Genomic DNA, 16,275 nt, shown 5'->3' with positions numbered 1-16,275 from the left:
AAGGAAATTCTGATATACTAAAGCATGGATGAATGTTGAGGACATTACACTAAATAAAATACGCCAGTAACAAAAAGACAAATAGTACTTGAATTCATTTACCTGAAATACTTAGAGTAGTCAAAATCAGAGAAAGAAGAATGGTGGTTGCCAGAACCTTGCAGAGATGAGGGAGTGGGAAAGTACCATGACTGGATATAGAGTATCAGTTTTGCAAGGTGAAAATTCTGTGCATGGATGATAGTGATGGTTGTACAGAATGAATTTCCTAAATGTCACTGAAGTGTACCCTAAGCAGTGGTTAAGATAGTAAAATTTATGTGGTGTATATTTTATGACATTAAAAAAATTGGAGAAGAAAAAAGATAGTGTTTACTCTTATCACTTCTATTCAGTATTGTATTAGAGGTTCTAAAAGAAATAGCAAAACTGTATTTGTAGACAATATGATTGTTTATGTAGAATATTTAATGGAATCTAGAAGTTAAAAAATCCCTATTTAAAGTAGCATCACAATATGTAAAACTTGTGTGCAGAAAACTATAAAACATTCCTGAGAGAAATTAAAGAGCTAAATAAATGGAAAAAATAAGCCTTGTTTGGGTGTTAGAAGAATTGATGTTATTAAATGTCAGTTCTTTCTACACATTTGTGAACAACTGATTTTTGACATTCAAAAGCAGTTCAGTGGAGAAATGGTAGTTTTCTGAATGTATGGCTCTAGAATAATTAGATCCATAGTTTGCACTGTATAAAAAAATTACTCAAAATGAGTAACAGACCTAAACGTAAAACCTAAAAGCATAAAATTTCCAGAAGAAACTATAGGAAAAAATGTTTATAACCTTGGGTTAGTCAAAAATTTTAAAAATATGACACCAAAGGACAAAAATGATTAATGATACTTACTCAAAATTACAAACTTCTGTTCCTTGGAAGATACTATGCAAAAACTTACTATATTAGCTGCAGACTGGGAGAAAATACTTTCAAATCATGTATCTGGAAATAATTCATATATAGAAGATCAAAACAACTTTGAAAACTCACTAATAGGCTTAATGAGCACTAAGAAATGTATAAAATCGTTGAGTCATTATATTGTGTATCTGAAACTAATACAACATTGTATGTTAATTATACTTCAATAAAAAAATAAATTAACCTCAGTAATAAGTAAACAGTCCAATAAAAGTATGGGCAGAAGAATGGAGTTGACACTTCATTAAAAAAGATATACGGATATCAAACACATGAAAAGATGTTCAATGTTCTGAATCTTTACATTAGGGAAATTAATACAAGAATAGCTAAAATTAAAAAAAATATGCCAAAGTTTGTCAAGGATGTGGAGGAACTGTAAGTCACAAACAGTACTGATGGAAATGTAAAGTAGTACTTGCACTTTTAAAAAAGTTTTAGCTATTTTTAATAAGTTTTTAATTGAGATATAATTGACACATATTAGTTTTAGGCATAGAGCATAATAATTCACTATATGTATGTTTTGCAAAATGATCACTACAGTAAGTCTGGTTGTACAGCACCACACATAATAATACATTTTTTATCTTGAGGTGAGAACTTTTAAGATTTACTCTCTTAGCAACTTCCAAATATACAATACAGTATTATTAACTATGGTCACCATGCTACTACATTCCTAAGATTTATTTATTTTATAACTGAAAGTTTGTACCATGTAACCACTTTCACTCACTTTGCTCATCCCCTCACCCCCCTCAGCAGCCACCAATCAGTCTCTATATTTATGAGTTTAGTTTGTTGTGTTTTTTTAGATTTCACATATAAGTGAGATCATGTCTTTCTATGTCTTATTTCACTTAACATAATGACCTCAGCATCTATCCATGTTGTTGTAAATGTCTTTCTTTTTTTGGCTGAATAATTTCCAATGTATATATACACACATACACAATGGAAATTATATATCTATATCTATCACATTTTTCATTCATCCATTAATGGGTACTTTGGTTTCCATTTATTGGCTACTATAAGTAATGCTGCAATGAACATGAGGAGGTGCAGTATCTTTTTGAGTTAGTGTTTTTGTTTCTTTTGGATAAGTACCCAGAAGTGGAATTGCTGGATCATGTGGTAGTACATCCACTTTTGAAAATATTGTAGCAGTTTAAAAAAAGTTAAACATGCACCTAATACACTATGAGCCATTCTCTTACTATGTATTTATCCAGTAGAAGTGAAAGCATATGTGTATACAAATACTTGTATACTAATGTTCACGGCAACTTTATATGCAATTAATAGCCAAAAAATGCAGACAAGCCAAATGTACATGAATAGGTGAAAGGATATGCAAATTGTGATATATCCATACTATATTACACTGTTTGGCATAAAAAGGAATGATCCGTTGATATATACAACATTGATGAATCTTAAAGTAATTATCATGAGTGAAAGAAGCCAGATAAAAATGAGTATGTATTGTGTGATTCTATTTATGTAAAACTCTAGAAAATACAAACTAAACTATAGTCATGAAGAACAGGTCATTGGTTGCCTGAGCATGTGTGTAAAGGGGTGGGAGAATCGTTACAAAGGGATATGAAGGAATTTTTACATGTGATTGATATATTTATTACCTTAACTATAGTGATGTAAGTTTTATGGTGGTATATGTATGTCAGAAATCAGCCAAATTATAAACTTTATATTTGTGCCATTTATTTTATGTCCATGATATTTCAGTAAAGTACTTTTTATAAAAGCAGTCAAAGAGGAAAGGTGAGGTCACCCATAAAGGTGTGCAGAATTTGGGAATGTGGCTAACTTTACAATAGCAGTAGTAGAAGCCAGAAGATAGTTGAATAATATCTTCACAGTTCAGTGGTAGGGAGATGGTGAGCCTATATTTTTATACCCAATGAAATTATCTAACAATATTAAGTACAGAATATATTGATGGATGAATGAAAGACCCTTAGTAAAGGAAATTTAAAGGCTATATTTTAGAGAAAATGATCCTTGAGGAAACACGAGAGAGTGAAGAAGGATTGGAGAGTTAAAGATATATTGGTTGAATAAAATGATAGTAACAACAACAACAATAGCATTCAGTTTGTCATGGAGAAAAATTCAGGCTAAAACTAAAATACTAACAATAATAGGATGTAAGTTTTGAGACGGTTATACAAAATAAAACTTAAAAAAAAATTCTGGTTTGGAGGAGAATAAAAAATACTGGTTTATATTAGATCTTGTTAGGTTAAGTATACATGTTGAAATACCTAGGGCAAACATTTTATGAGTAGCAATAAAGTATAACCTCTGAATTATTGGAGGTAGAAAGATTGAATAAGATAATGAAAAAACCTCCATCCCAACGAATTGGCAGAATTTGGAGTAGGGCTCTAGGCTTGATGGCGTCAGGAAAAACAGATCAAAAAGAAAACTCAGTCCTATCTTGTGCATATCCCAAAAGATAATGAACTATATTTTCCAGTAAAAAGACTAATAAAGATTTTTTTTTTTTTATTTATAAAGATTTTATTGTGTACCTTCAGCTTCTGCTTTAGGTACTGCTGTTACAGAAATGTAAAAAGTAAAGCTCCATAACCTGTGGACATAAGGAGTTTGCAGGCATATAAACAAATGGTTGATTGAGAAAGAGTGTGATAAGTGTGAGAAAGAGTGTGATAAGTGTCATAGTAGATGGTTTTTAGAATATGCTATGATAGTAGAGGGATTTATGTAACAAGAGTTTGTGTAGTAAGTCAGAAAAAGTGAATAGAGAATATGATCCTGGTTCTTAATAGTGTTAGCCAGGTGAAGAAATGAAAATTTATCTTTATAGAAGAGAAGCCATCACGTGGAGAGTTGAAGTAAGAAATGGCAGAGTGTGTTCAGAGTGCTGAACTAGTGGTTTAGCATAACTGAAAAAACACAAAGCAGAGGATGAAATATATGGAAAATTGGAGAGTAGGCAAAAGCCTGATCATTAATGAATATATATACTTAGAGTGTTTGAATTTTATTTTGAGGTTTATGGAGCTTAATGACATGTATTTTTGCAAGCTCACTCACTCTTTCACACTCAGGTGTGAAAGAATCCTTTGAAAGGTCTAGGTTTGGGGAGACTAGTTAATCTTTCATGATAATCCAATCATGCAATGATGAACATTTGATAAGATGAAGTAGTGAGAATGGAGTTGAGGTTAGAACTTTAATAAGAGATTTAGGATGTAGAATTCTGGAGGTGGAGGCTTAGGATGTCTAGAGTGGTCATAAGGTACTGATTTGAGGTGTTATTATACAGTACCATTTACTCAGAGAAAATACAAAAAAAAAAAAAGGTTTTTGCACATACTGAGTTTGAAGCACTTGCAGGATATTTCAATTAGAGATGTCCACCAATAAGTTGAATATAACAATCTGGAATGTATAATAGGAGCTAGAAATTCAGATTTGGTAATCTTTAATAAATTGAACTCATGGGTGTGGGTGAGATAACCCAAAGGAACAAAGAGAGAAAATCAAAGAATACAAGCATTTAAGGGACTAGTAGAAGAAGAGCAACCAATAGACTGGAGAATGATCAGAAAAATAGGAAGAATAGAGACAGAAAGGTTTCACAGAAGCTAAAGGAAAAAAACAATTTCAAGAGGATAGACCAGTGTCTAATAATACAAACAAAAATAATCTAAGAAGATAGAAATGTCTGACTTGGCAACTAAGGAGATTTTTATTTTAAAGGAGACACAGAATCCGAAGCAGGCTCCAGGCCCTGAGCTGTTAGCACAGAGCCCAATGTGGGGCTCGAACCCACGAGCCACAAGATCATGACCTGAGCTAAAGTCAGATGCCCAACCGACTGAGCCACCCAGGTGCCCCAGTGACATAGTTTTAAGTGAGCAGGTTAAAGAAAAGCTCTATAGATTCAACTTTCAGGAAAATTCATTGTGAAAGAAGGAAAAGAAAATTGATAGCTAGAGTAGCACACAGCATTTTTTAAAAAATACAGCATAGTAGAACTTTCATCACAGTTCACAGCTTTAATTTTTTAATTTTTTAAAAGTTTATTATTTAGAGCGAGAGAGGGAAAGCACAAGGAAGGGCAGCAGAGAGAAGGGGAGACAGAATCCCAAGCTGGCTCCATACCATCAACACAGAGCCTGATGTGGGACTTGAATTCATGAACTCTGAGATCGTGACCTGAGCTGAGATCAAGAGTCAGACGCTTAACTGACTTCACCACCCAGGTGCCCTGACAGCTTTAATTTTTTTTTTTTTTAACTTAAATAATCATTTGATTAATCTTGATCTCTCTCTTGATTATAAGCTCCATGAGGGCAGGGATTATATGCAATCTTTTTTTTACCATTATAATTCCATTGCTTAGTATAGTGCCTGGCACATAGTTGCTCAATTCTATTTGTTGACTAATTATTTACTTTTTTTTTTTTAATGTTTTTACTTATTTCTGAGAGAGAGACACACACACAGTGTGAGCAGGGGAGAGTCAGAGAGAGAGGGAGACACGGAATCTGAAGCAGGCTCCAGGCTTCGAGCTAGCTGTCAGCACATAGCCTGATGCGGGGCTTGAACTCATGAACCATGAGATCATGACCTGAGCCAAAGTCGGGCGCTTAAGCGACTGAGCCACCCAGGTGCCCCTGTTGACTAATTATTTAAATGGAAGTGGAAAGAGCATAAGCTTTTGAGTTAGAGTTAGATTTTATTCTCAGTTCCACCCTGGGATTGTAGAAAGATATTTAACATCTGTAAACCTCATTTTTATCTATAAAATAATTTTGACAGTATCCCCCTTGCGGAGGTGTATTGTTAAGTGACATAACATCTGTAAAGCTCCTGATACAATCCTGGGCCCATGATAGGTACTCATTAAGTGGTAGTGGTTGCTGCTCTTGTGGAGGTAGAGAGTGCTTACTTGATGAAAGCACAGACCAGTAGATGGGGCAATATTTAAAATGAAGAGAATGAGTTGATGACCTGAGAAGGTAAAGAGTGGTGGAATTCAGAGCATGTTATTAATCATGAATTAAGGAGAGTGTTTTATTATGTTGGAAGGGAAAGACATTAAGAAGCCTTCACAGAATATTTGACATTTAAGCTTCAAAGATTAGAGTTTCACCAGATGAATATAAAAAAGAGTGTTGAGGACCTTTTTAGGCTTTTGTGAACAAAATCAGTAAAGGCATGGAGGCCCAATAGCACATATAGTATTTGATGGCTGGTGACTATAACTGTGGATATTGCGTAAAATGTTAGCAGAAGTAGGAAGAATGGTTGGAGGTGGGCTTTAAAAGGCAAGCTAAGGGGCGCCTGGGTGGGCTCAGTCGGCTGAGTGTCCGACTTTGGCTCAGGTCATGATCTTACTGTTTGTAGGTTTGTCAGGCTCTGTGCTGACAGCTCGGAGGCTGGAGCCTACTTCCGATTCTGAGTCTCCCTCTCTCTCTGCCACTCCCCTGCTCATGCTCTGTCTCTCTGTCTCTCAAAAATAAAAAAAAAAAAAGGCAAGCTAGAACCAAATTGCTGTATATTCCACATTAAAAAATGGGGCATTATCTTACTGGTGCCATTGAAGGTGTTTTGTTTTTTGTTTCTTTGGTGCCATTTAAAAATTTTTTATTGTAGTAAAACATATATGACATAAAATTTATTATTTTTGCCATTTTTACACTTCAGTGACATTAAGTACATTCACATGATTGTACAACCATCTGCACTGTGTATCTGTACAACTTTTTCATCATCCCATATTGAAACTCTGTACCTATTAAACAGTAATTCTTCATTCCCCTCTTCCCTTTGCCCTTGGTTTTGTCTCAACTGACTGAGCTACCCAGGTGCCCCTAGGTGTTCTTTATATGTTTTGGATGTTAATCCCTTATCATATATGTGATTTGCAAATATTTTCTCCTATTCTGTGGGTTGCCTTTTTACTCTGTTAATTGTGTTGTTGGATGCATTGAAGTTTAATTTTCATAAATTCCAATTTGTCTAATTTTTCTTTAGTTTCTCTGGGTCTTTTTTTGTTGTTTGTTTCATATCCAATAAATCATTGCCGAATCTAGTATCATGATACTTTTCTGTTTTCTTCTAAGAGTTTTATAATTTTTCTTTTACATTTAGATCTTTGGTCCATTTTGAACTGATCTTTGTATATTGGTGTAAGATAAGGGTCTATACTGCATATGGGTGGCCAGGTTTCCTAGCATCATTTGTTGAAAAGCCAATCCATTTGCCATTGAATAGTCTCAGCATCCTTATTAAAAATCATTTGACTATAAGGGCACCTGGGTGGCTCAGTCAGTTAAGTGACTGACTTCAGCTCAGGTCATGATCTCATGGTTTGTGGGTTCAACCCCGCATCGGGCTCTGTGCTGACAGCTCAGAGTCTGGAGCCTACTTCAGATTCTGTGTCTCCGTCTCTCTCTACCCTCCCCCGCTCATGCTCTCTCTCTCAAAAATAAATAAACATTAAAAAAATTAAAAAAAAAACCCATTTGACTATATATATGAGTGTCTAATTCTGGGCTATGTGTTTTTTTCTGTTGGCCTGTACATCTGTCTTTATGCCAGTACCATACTGTCTTGGTTACTGTTGCTTTTAGAGTAAATTTCAAAATCAGGAAATGTGAATTCTGTAACTTTGTTGTTCTTTTTCAAGAATCTTTTGGCTGTTTAGGGTCCTTTGAGATGCTGTCAGAATTTTAGTGTTAATTTTCCTATTTTTGCAAAAACATCAATCCCATTTTAATGGGATTGCATTGACTATGTAGAATACTTTGAATAGTATTGACATTATCTTAACAATATTAAATCTGCCAGTCTGTGAACATGGAATGTCTATATTTATTCCTGTATTTTTTTGTTTAACTCTTTTATTGTTTTTAGTGTACAAAGTCATTCATTTCTTTGGTTAATTTCTAAGTATTTTATTCTTTTTGAGGCTATTTTATTATTATTATTTGTTTTAAATTTATTTGGAAAGAGAGAATGAGGGGCGGAACAGAGGGAGGAGAGAGAGCATCCCAAGTAGGCTCCACACTCACTGTGGAGCCCCAGTGTGGAGCTCAATCTAATGACTGTGAGATCATGACCTGAGCCAAAATCAAGAGTTAGATGGTTAACCAGCTGAGCCACCCAGGTGTTCCTTTTTGAGGCTATATTAAATGGAGATGTTTTCTTAATTTCCTTTTCAGATTCTTTATTAGCATATGGAAATGGAACTGATTTTTGCATGTTAATATGTATCTTGCTGCTTCACTGAATTTGTTCATTAGTTCTAACAGTTTTTTTTGTGGCATTTTAGGGTTTTTTACATATTAGATTGTTATCTGTGAATAGAGGCAATTTTATTTCTTCCTTTCCAAATTAGTTTCCTATTATTTCTTTTTCTTTTCTTTTCTTTTCTTTTTCTTCTTTTTTAATGTTTTTATTTCTGAGAAAGAGAGAGAGACAGTGTGAGCAGGGGAGGGTCAGAGAGAGTGGGAGACACAGAATCCGAAACAGGCTCCAGGCTCTGAGCTAGCTGTCAGCACAGAGCCCGATGTAGGGCTCGAACTCAACCGTGAGATCATGACCTGAGCCAAAGTCGACGCTTAACCGACTAAGCCACCCAGGTGCTCCTATTATTTCTTTTTCTTGCCTAATTCCTCTGGCTAGCACTTCTAATAATGTGTTGGATAGAAGTGGTGAAAATGGGCATTCTTTTTTTGTTTTGTTTTATTTTTGAGAGGGAGTGTGAGCAGGGAAGGGCAGAAAGATAGGGAGACAGAGTATCTGTCGTAGGGCCAATGTGGGGCTCTAACTAATGAACAGTGAGATCATGACCTGAGCTGAAGTTGGATGCTCAACCAACTGAGCAACCTAGGCACCCTGAAAATGGGCATTCTTGACTTGTTCCTGATCTTAGAGAAAAAAGCTTTCAGTCTTTAACCATTGAGTTTAATGTTAGTTGTGGGTTTTTATGTAGATCTTTATTATGTTGAGATCATTTCCTTTTATTCCTAGTTTGGTGAGCATTTTTTTTGTTTGTTTGTTTTTGTTTTTTGGTTCTTGTTTGTTTTTAACCACAAAAGGGTGAATTTAGTCTAATGCTTTTTCTGTGTCAGGATGACCAAGTTATTTTTTTTCTTTCATTTTATTAAGATGGTGATTACATTGATTGACTATTGTATGTTGAACTCTTCTTGCATTCCAAGAATAAATTGCACTTTGTCATGCTATATAATCTAGTTAATATTTTGCTGCATTTGGTTTGCTAGTCTTCTGTTGAGGATTTATTGAAAGTTTTAAAGTAAGAGACTAACTGGTAGATGTAAGAGGAATGAGATGAAGGGCCAGAGGGTAGAAATAGGAGACTCATTCTTAGCAGGCTTTTACTTCTTGGGCAGGTATTTTTAGGCTAAACTAATTCTTTCCAGAACTTACCTTATCTCAGCAGAAGGTACCATCATTTATTTACCCAGTTGCTTAGGACAAGCACCTTTGAGTTGTCTTTGATGTATCTCTCTCATTTACACCCATGTTCAAACTGTTGACAAATTCTATAGAATTTACCCTGAAACATTATATATTCCAAATTGAGTCATTTGTCACACACACTACTCTTTCTGTTTGGAATTTTTTTCTTTTTAATAATGGAAAGCTATTACCATCCCTAGAGTTTAAAATTTTTTTTTAAGTTTATTTATTTTTGAGAGAGAGAGCATAAGTGGAGGAAGGGCAGAGAGAGCGGGAGGCACAGAATCTGAAGCAGTTTCCAGGTTCTGAGTTGTCCTCACAGAGGTCAGTGGAGGGGTTGAACTCATGAACCACGAGATTATGACCGAGCCAAAGTCCCACTTTGACTGAGCCACCCAGGTTCCCCTGGATTTTTTTTTTTTTTTTTAACTAGTCTCTGTGCCCAGTGTGGGGCTCAAATGCTTGACCCTGAGGTCAAGAGTCCCATGCTCTACCAACTGAGCCAGCCAGGCACTTCTATTCTTTTTGTTTTAGTATAAGTTATCACCATCTTTCTCCTGGACATTTTCCAGTTTACCTCTCCTTCTTGCCCCCCCCCACCCCCCCAATCTATTCTTTCTTCATTTATCAGCCAGGATTGTTCTTTTGAAATATGTCATAACATTTGGGGCACTTAGGTAGCTTAGTCAGTTGAGCATCTGGCTCTTAACTTCCGCTTGGGTCATGATCTCACGGTTCGTGGGCTTGAACCCTGCGTCAGGCTCTGTGCTGATGGTGTGAAGCCTGCTTGGAATTCTCTCTCTCAAAATAGATAAATAAACTTAACACACACACACACACACACACACACACACACACACACATCATAATATGTTATTTCCTGCTCATAGCCCTTCACTGGCTTCCCAACTCAGAATAAAAGTTTTAAGTCCTTATGAAGTATCGTAAGGTCATACAATATTTGGCTTCTAGTTAACTTTTCAGCCTCATTGTTTAGTTACCCCTTTCATCACACTGATCTCTTCAAATAACATTAGGTACTTTTGTGTCTCCAAATCTTTGCATTTATCATTCTCTGTGTCTGCATGCTCTTGCCTCATAAATTTAAATGTTGCTCTCCTTCATTTTTAGGTTTCTGCCAGATATTACCTGCTTAGTTAACTCTGTCCACTCTTCTAAAATAATATTCCCTGCCCATCAAACTGTAGTCCTTCACCCTCTTTGATTTTTCTTCATAGCTTTACCTCACATGATACATATATTTATTTGTTGTCTATTTCCTCTAACTAGAATTTAAATACAAACTTGGAAGAAAAAATATGAAGTTGTCTTATGGCCATGTTTGATTTTCTGTACCTTACGTAAACTTTACTTAAGATTGAATATGGTAACAATGAATAAAATTAGGAATAGACCAAAGTCTTTGTTTGTTTAGCTGTAGTGTAGGGGGTGGAGGAGAGTGAACAAACTACTTTTGATTTTTCAATATATTGCGAACTACATGTTTCAAAAAATAAGAGAATGTCTCTTGACTGAAATGTAACAGAAAGTGGCATTATTATAATATTAAAGAAATGATATAGTCTCAGTTGTGGTAAAAAAAAAATAGGATGAGATTGTGTGGATGATTTTCTTCCTTATATTTTCCTATGTTTTATATAGCTTTTGCAGTTAGCATGTATTTTTTAAAAAATTAGAATAATAGGGGCACCTGGGTGTGTCACTTGGTTGAGTGTCTCCCTCTTGGTTTTGGCTTGGGTCATGGTCTCACGGTTTGTGGATTCCAGCCCTTGTGGATTCAAGCCGCATCAGGCTCCATGCTGACAATACAGAGCCTACTTGGGATTCTCTCTCCGTTTCTCTCTGCCCCTCCCCCTCTCACTTTCTGTCTTTCAAATAAACAAACTTAAAAAAAATTAAATCAGAATAATAAATCAATCTTTAAAAATCGTGTGTATATGATATAGTCAGTCTCTCTTTAGCTTTTTGGTTTAAATTGTCTTTCAAACTTAGTAGAATCAGGGTTTTGGGAAACATTTTGCCTAGTGTTGAATAAAAGAACAGAAAGAAATCAATTGTAAATGGTAGTCTGTATAACAAATGTAATGATAGTGTCTAGGATGTTTTCCTGTGACCATTTAATCTGATATCTTATGCTAGATCAGAGAGGACTTAAGACTTTCTCCTACACCTAAAACAGTCTTTTTGTTGCGGCAGAATTATCCACAAAATTATCAGCTAAGTGTTATACCTACAACATTGTGGCTTTGATACAGCATTTTAGAATTTATGCAGATAGTAAAGTAGAACAAGATTTATTTTTTAATGTTTAATAGCAACTTCCCCCAAAGGCTTCTTAATATTCCAGTACTTACATTTTTGTCTCTTGTTCACTTCCATATCCTAGGTGCCTTAAGTTAAATCTGGCATATAGAAGGTGAATATTTGTTGTTAATATACTCATGTTCTTCTATCCTAAATATAAGGACATTAAAATAGAAAAAAAATTTTTATGTTATTGTTAAATGTTACACTAATAGGAAAAACAGGAAGAAAGTGAGCTTCGTTCTCTGCCACCTCCGTCCCCTGCCCACTTGGCTGCTTTAAGTGTTGCAGTTATTGAATTAGCAAAAGAACATGGAATAACAGATGATGACCTCAGAGTCCGTCAGGAAATTGTGGAGGAAATGTCAAAGGTTATAACAACATTTTTACCAGGTACAGATACACTTTATGCTTACCTTTTAAAATTAAAACTTTTCCCCTTGCTTCCTGTTAAGCTTGGTGTAAATTATTTTAATGTTTTCCTTTCTCTTTGTTTTTCCGTCTTAAAAATAGATGAATTTAATTATTTTATAAGTGATTTTTTTGGGAAATATTTCCGAAAAGGAAAATAGACAATTATGACAATGAGGAAAAAAGGGTTTTAAAATGTCAGATATAGAAAAATTTCTTATAGGTCAAACATTATATTTTATTTTTTTCAGTGTCTTTGACTTCTGAGTGGACATTTAATTATATTATTTTCAGTGTATACATTCTAGCTAGTCACTGAATAAGATTCTTATAGCCAATGATGGGAAAAAATTAATTTACTTTAGGGTCATTACAAGTAAAATTTGCCCTTTTATTTGTTTTTTTTGACTGCTCTTTCTTTACAGAAAGCTTATGTTTTTCATGTAAGGAGGAGTGGTGCCAGGTTTATTGTAGACATTTATGTAAATATTATATTTGCTTAACCTGTAATATGTTTTTGCATCAATATTGAATTTAAGTAAATGTCTGTTAAATAAAACTTATTTCTCATCACCAAAGGGATTTTGGACAGTTGACAAAATTATAGTTTTATATGGAGCCATCTGTGAGATTTTAAGAAAATACAAAATTGAAATTAAAAAATGGAAAACACCTTCATTTCTCTTTTTATTTCTATAATGTGATTTTCTACCTAAAATCATTAAATACTAATTTAAATTATATATAGAAATAATTTACTATTTTGGGAAGAAAAATGCAAACACCTCGTTGGCTCATTCAGTAGAGCCTGGAACTCTTGATCTTGGAGTTGTGAGTTCGAGTCCCATGTTGGGTGTGGAGTCTACTTTAAATTTTTTATTTTAATGTTTATTTATTTTTGAAGGGGAGAGATGGAGTGTGAGCGAGGGAGGGGGAGAAAGAGAGGGAGACACAGAGTCTGAAGCAGGCTCCAGGCTCTGAGCTGTCAGCACAGAGCCTGACACAGGGCTTGAACTCGTGAACCACGAGATCATGACCTGAGCTGAAGTCGGATGCTTAGCTGACTGAGCCACCCAGGCGTGCTCTGTAGATCCCAAATTAAAAAAATAAAACATTTTAAAAAATGGACAGAAAGGAAGTTTTCATGATGTTAATGACTTCAATGACTTCCAGACGTTTTATGAACTTGAAGAATAGACTTTTATCTATACAAATGAGTATGAACTCATACTTTCTAAGAAACTGAACCTGCCAGAGTAGTCCCAATCATGTTATTTTCAACTTGCCCTCTGGTGAGGTCCTTTTAAAATTTGCCTTATGATGATTTTTGAAATAATGTATTTGATAGTTTGAAAAAGATGTAAGTTGTATGTTATTATTCCTGTATATTTTGTTCTGTGAAATCTTGAAAACTGCAGGGTTTTGTGCTTTGGGTTTTTTTTTTCCTTTTTGTATTGTTTCTTTTGGGAGGAGTTAGGTTTGTAATATCAAGTGATGAGGCTTCACTTTGTATTTTTAAAGGGCATTGACATTTAATGTCTATGATCCCTTCCCCATTTAAAGTGTTAACTCTTACATAAATATAAATATCTAAGAATGAATAAATGTAGTTTGTGACAGTAGCTATACCTAGGTTAGTACATTCTGTACTGTTACATATTAAATATTAAACATACTTCTAGTCATTCCTAAATGAACTGTTACTAATATTTTGTTTAGTATATGTGCTGCCGAAGCAAGCACTAATATTTTGTTTAAACACTGAACTTTTATGAGTAATTCTTCCTTCTCTATCTCTGAACCCCATAATTGAGAAACATTTTTATTTTTTTGTAGATCAGCTAGAAAGGATGTCGTTCTTCTATAAATAAAAGAATATACTAGAATTGGAAGACACAGAATTGAAATATATCAATTTTCCCATCATCATTTTAAAGAAATTTCTCATATTTGCACACGATTTCATGCTTTGATATTCTTTCCTTTATTTCCAGAGTGTTCACTTAGGTTGTATGGCTCGTCTCTGACTAAGTTTGCTCTGAAAAGTAGTGATGTTAATATAGATATAAAATTTCCTCCCAGGGTAAGTAATTATAAAAACATTTTTTAATGTGGTTCTTAACTAGTATTTGGTAATTTTTAATTGGTTATCTTTTTAGAGAAGGTGTAGGAGACTCTAAGACTCTGGTGTGTAGGGTAATTAAATATGGTTTTGGAAACTAAAGGTGGAATACAAGAAATAAGGGAGAGGAAAAAGGAAGCAGAAGAAATCAGTAAAGAAAAAAAAGGAAAATGCTTATACATATTTGATTGTGTTGAATAATTATCACTTGTAAGCAGTATAGAAAGTGAGAATAACTTTGAAATCATACATCTGTGTTCACGTCTTGGCTTCAATGAGCAAGTTACTTTGCCTTATTGAGACTCAGTTTTTTTAAATTTCCAAAACAGTGGTAATAATAACTCTCATATTAAATAAGATGCTGTATACCAGACATTTTTGTATAGTGTGCCTCGTACATTATGGGTACTTTTAATAAGTAATTAACACTGCTAACATTATTTATTGACCTATGAAACATTTAAAATAGTTGGCATTTTACGTGTTATTGAATAATTTAATGCTTAGGTGAAAATTAATGATTTAGGTGAAAATTTGATGTTTTAACTTCTTATCTGATACAGTTATTTACTTACCATTAGTATATGATTATTAAATACTTTAAGATAGCAGCAAAGCACATACTAAACTAAGCATTTGACAAGTTTGTATTTTAAAGTAGTATTTAATCTAAGGTGTTTGACCATGCTGCCTGTTATCAGTAGCTCTTAAATTTCCTATCTCAACAACTTCCCTTGAACAGTTATTTGGCAAACTGATTCCTTTTTCATTTATTTTTCTGTGAAATTCCAGAATCTTTTCTCATTCTATGAACTTATTAATTCTAGAAATATTGCTGGAATAATAGCACTACATTATTTGTTAGATTCTAGTTCCATGAACAAGATATATTACTATAGAAGTGTTTTAACTATTCTTTTTTTATCATCTTAAAATACAGAGCATGGTTTTATTTAAATATTTAATGAAATTGAATTCTCTATAATGTTTGCACATTGAACTTTGAAATTAGTAAACTGATTTGCTTTGAACTTTTTTAGATGAATCATCCAGATCTTCTGATACAGGTGCTTGGGATTTTAAAAAAAAGTGGTGAGTTTCTTTTTTAATTTGTCTAAAGAAAATTCTTTGGGTGTATGTGAACTGTGTTGTTTATATATGGCTAACCAAGTTAAACACTTGTAGCATATATGAGTCATTACATTACATAAACGTTTATTGGTTGAATAGGTCTGCTATAAAATTTACATGTCATTAGATAAAAAGCATCATATTTAAATAGGTATGTTAAAAAGTACTGTCTATTGGGTAATATAAAAATGTTATTGCGATTTCTTGTGTAAAAGAAGACAGAAAACCTGTAATCATTAAGAAGTCATTGATGAAGGAAACTATAGGAGAGCTATGGGAAAAATGTGTGCATGCATTAAGTACTTTTTTTTTTCCCCCACTTAAAATAATAATTTAATCATTTATATTACATCAACCAAATCATACCTGGTAAGTTTCTCATGTCTGTCTTGTCTGTCTGGATTGCTTTTGATGTAAAATGGATATTTCATATAGGTAAAAATACTTTCAAAATAAAAAAAGTTATTAAATTACATTTGTCTTAAACCAGGTCATGTAGTACAATGTAGAATATTTTTTTCTTGTTTTTTATTTACTGCTTTTCTTGTTAAAAGTAAATGTCTAAGAGCTCAGGATATGGAGGCAGGCTTAACTGGGCTCAAATTTTACTTCTGCCAATTACTGGTTGTATCCTTTGACAAATTATGAAGTGTTAATGCTTCAGTTTTCTCATCTATAAAGTGGCACTAAGATAGTGTCTTTTTTCTTTTTTTTAAGGTTACTTATTTTGAGAGAGAGAGAATAGAAGCAGAGGCAGGGTAGAGAGGAGAGAGAGAGAATCCCAAGCAGTCTCTGTTCTGTCAGCTAAG

The 16,275-nt window shown here is 33.9% G+C and overlaps 1 protein-coding gene across 9 annotated transcripts in view; it reads left to right on the top strand.

Annotated features, from left to right (window-relative positions):
- Positions 1-16,275, top strand: part of TUT4 (terminal uridylyl transferase 4) — a 131,713-nt gene that overhangs the window by 48,472 nt on the left and 66,966 nt on the right. For all 9 annotated transcript variants that reach the window (XM_077779698.1, XM_077779697.1, XM_077779693.1 and 6 more), the window contains exons 5-7: positions 12,018-12,195; positions 14,208-14,296; positions 15,376-15,427. In XM_077779698.1, the coding sequence (XP_077635824.1) occupies positions 12,018-12,195; positions 14,208-14,296; positions 15,376-15,427 (319 nt within the window). The remainder of the gene's footprint in view (positions 1-12,017; positions 12,196-14,207; positions 14,297-15,375; positions 15,428-16,275) is intronic.

The sequence above is a fragment of the Crocuta crocuta genome, unplaced genomic scaffold (assembly GCF_008692635.1).
Source record: "Crocuta crocuta isolate KB4526 unplaced genomic scaffold, BGI_CrCroc_1.0 scaffold168, whole genome shotgun sequence".
Classification (NCBI taxonomy): Eukaryota; Metazoa; Chordata; class Mammalia; order Carnivora; family Hyaenidae; genus Crocuta; species Crocuta crocuta.
This window is presented reverse-complemented; position numbering and strand designations above follow the sequence as displayed.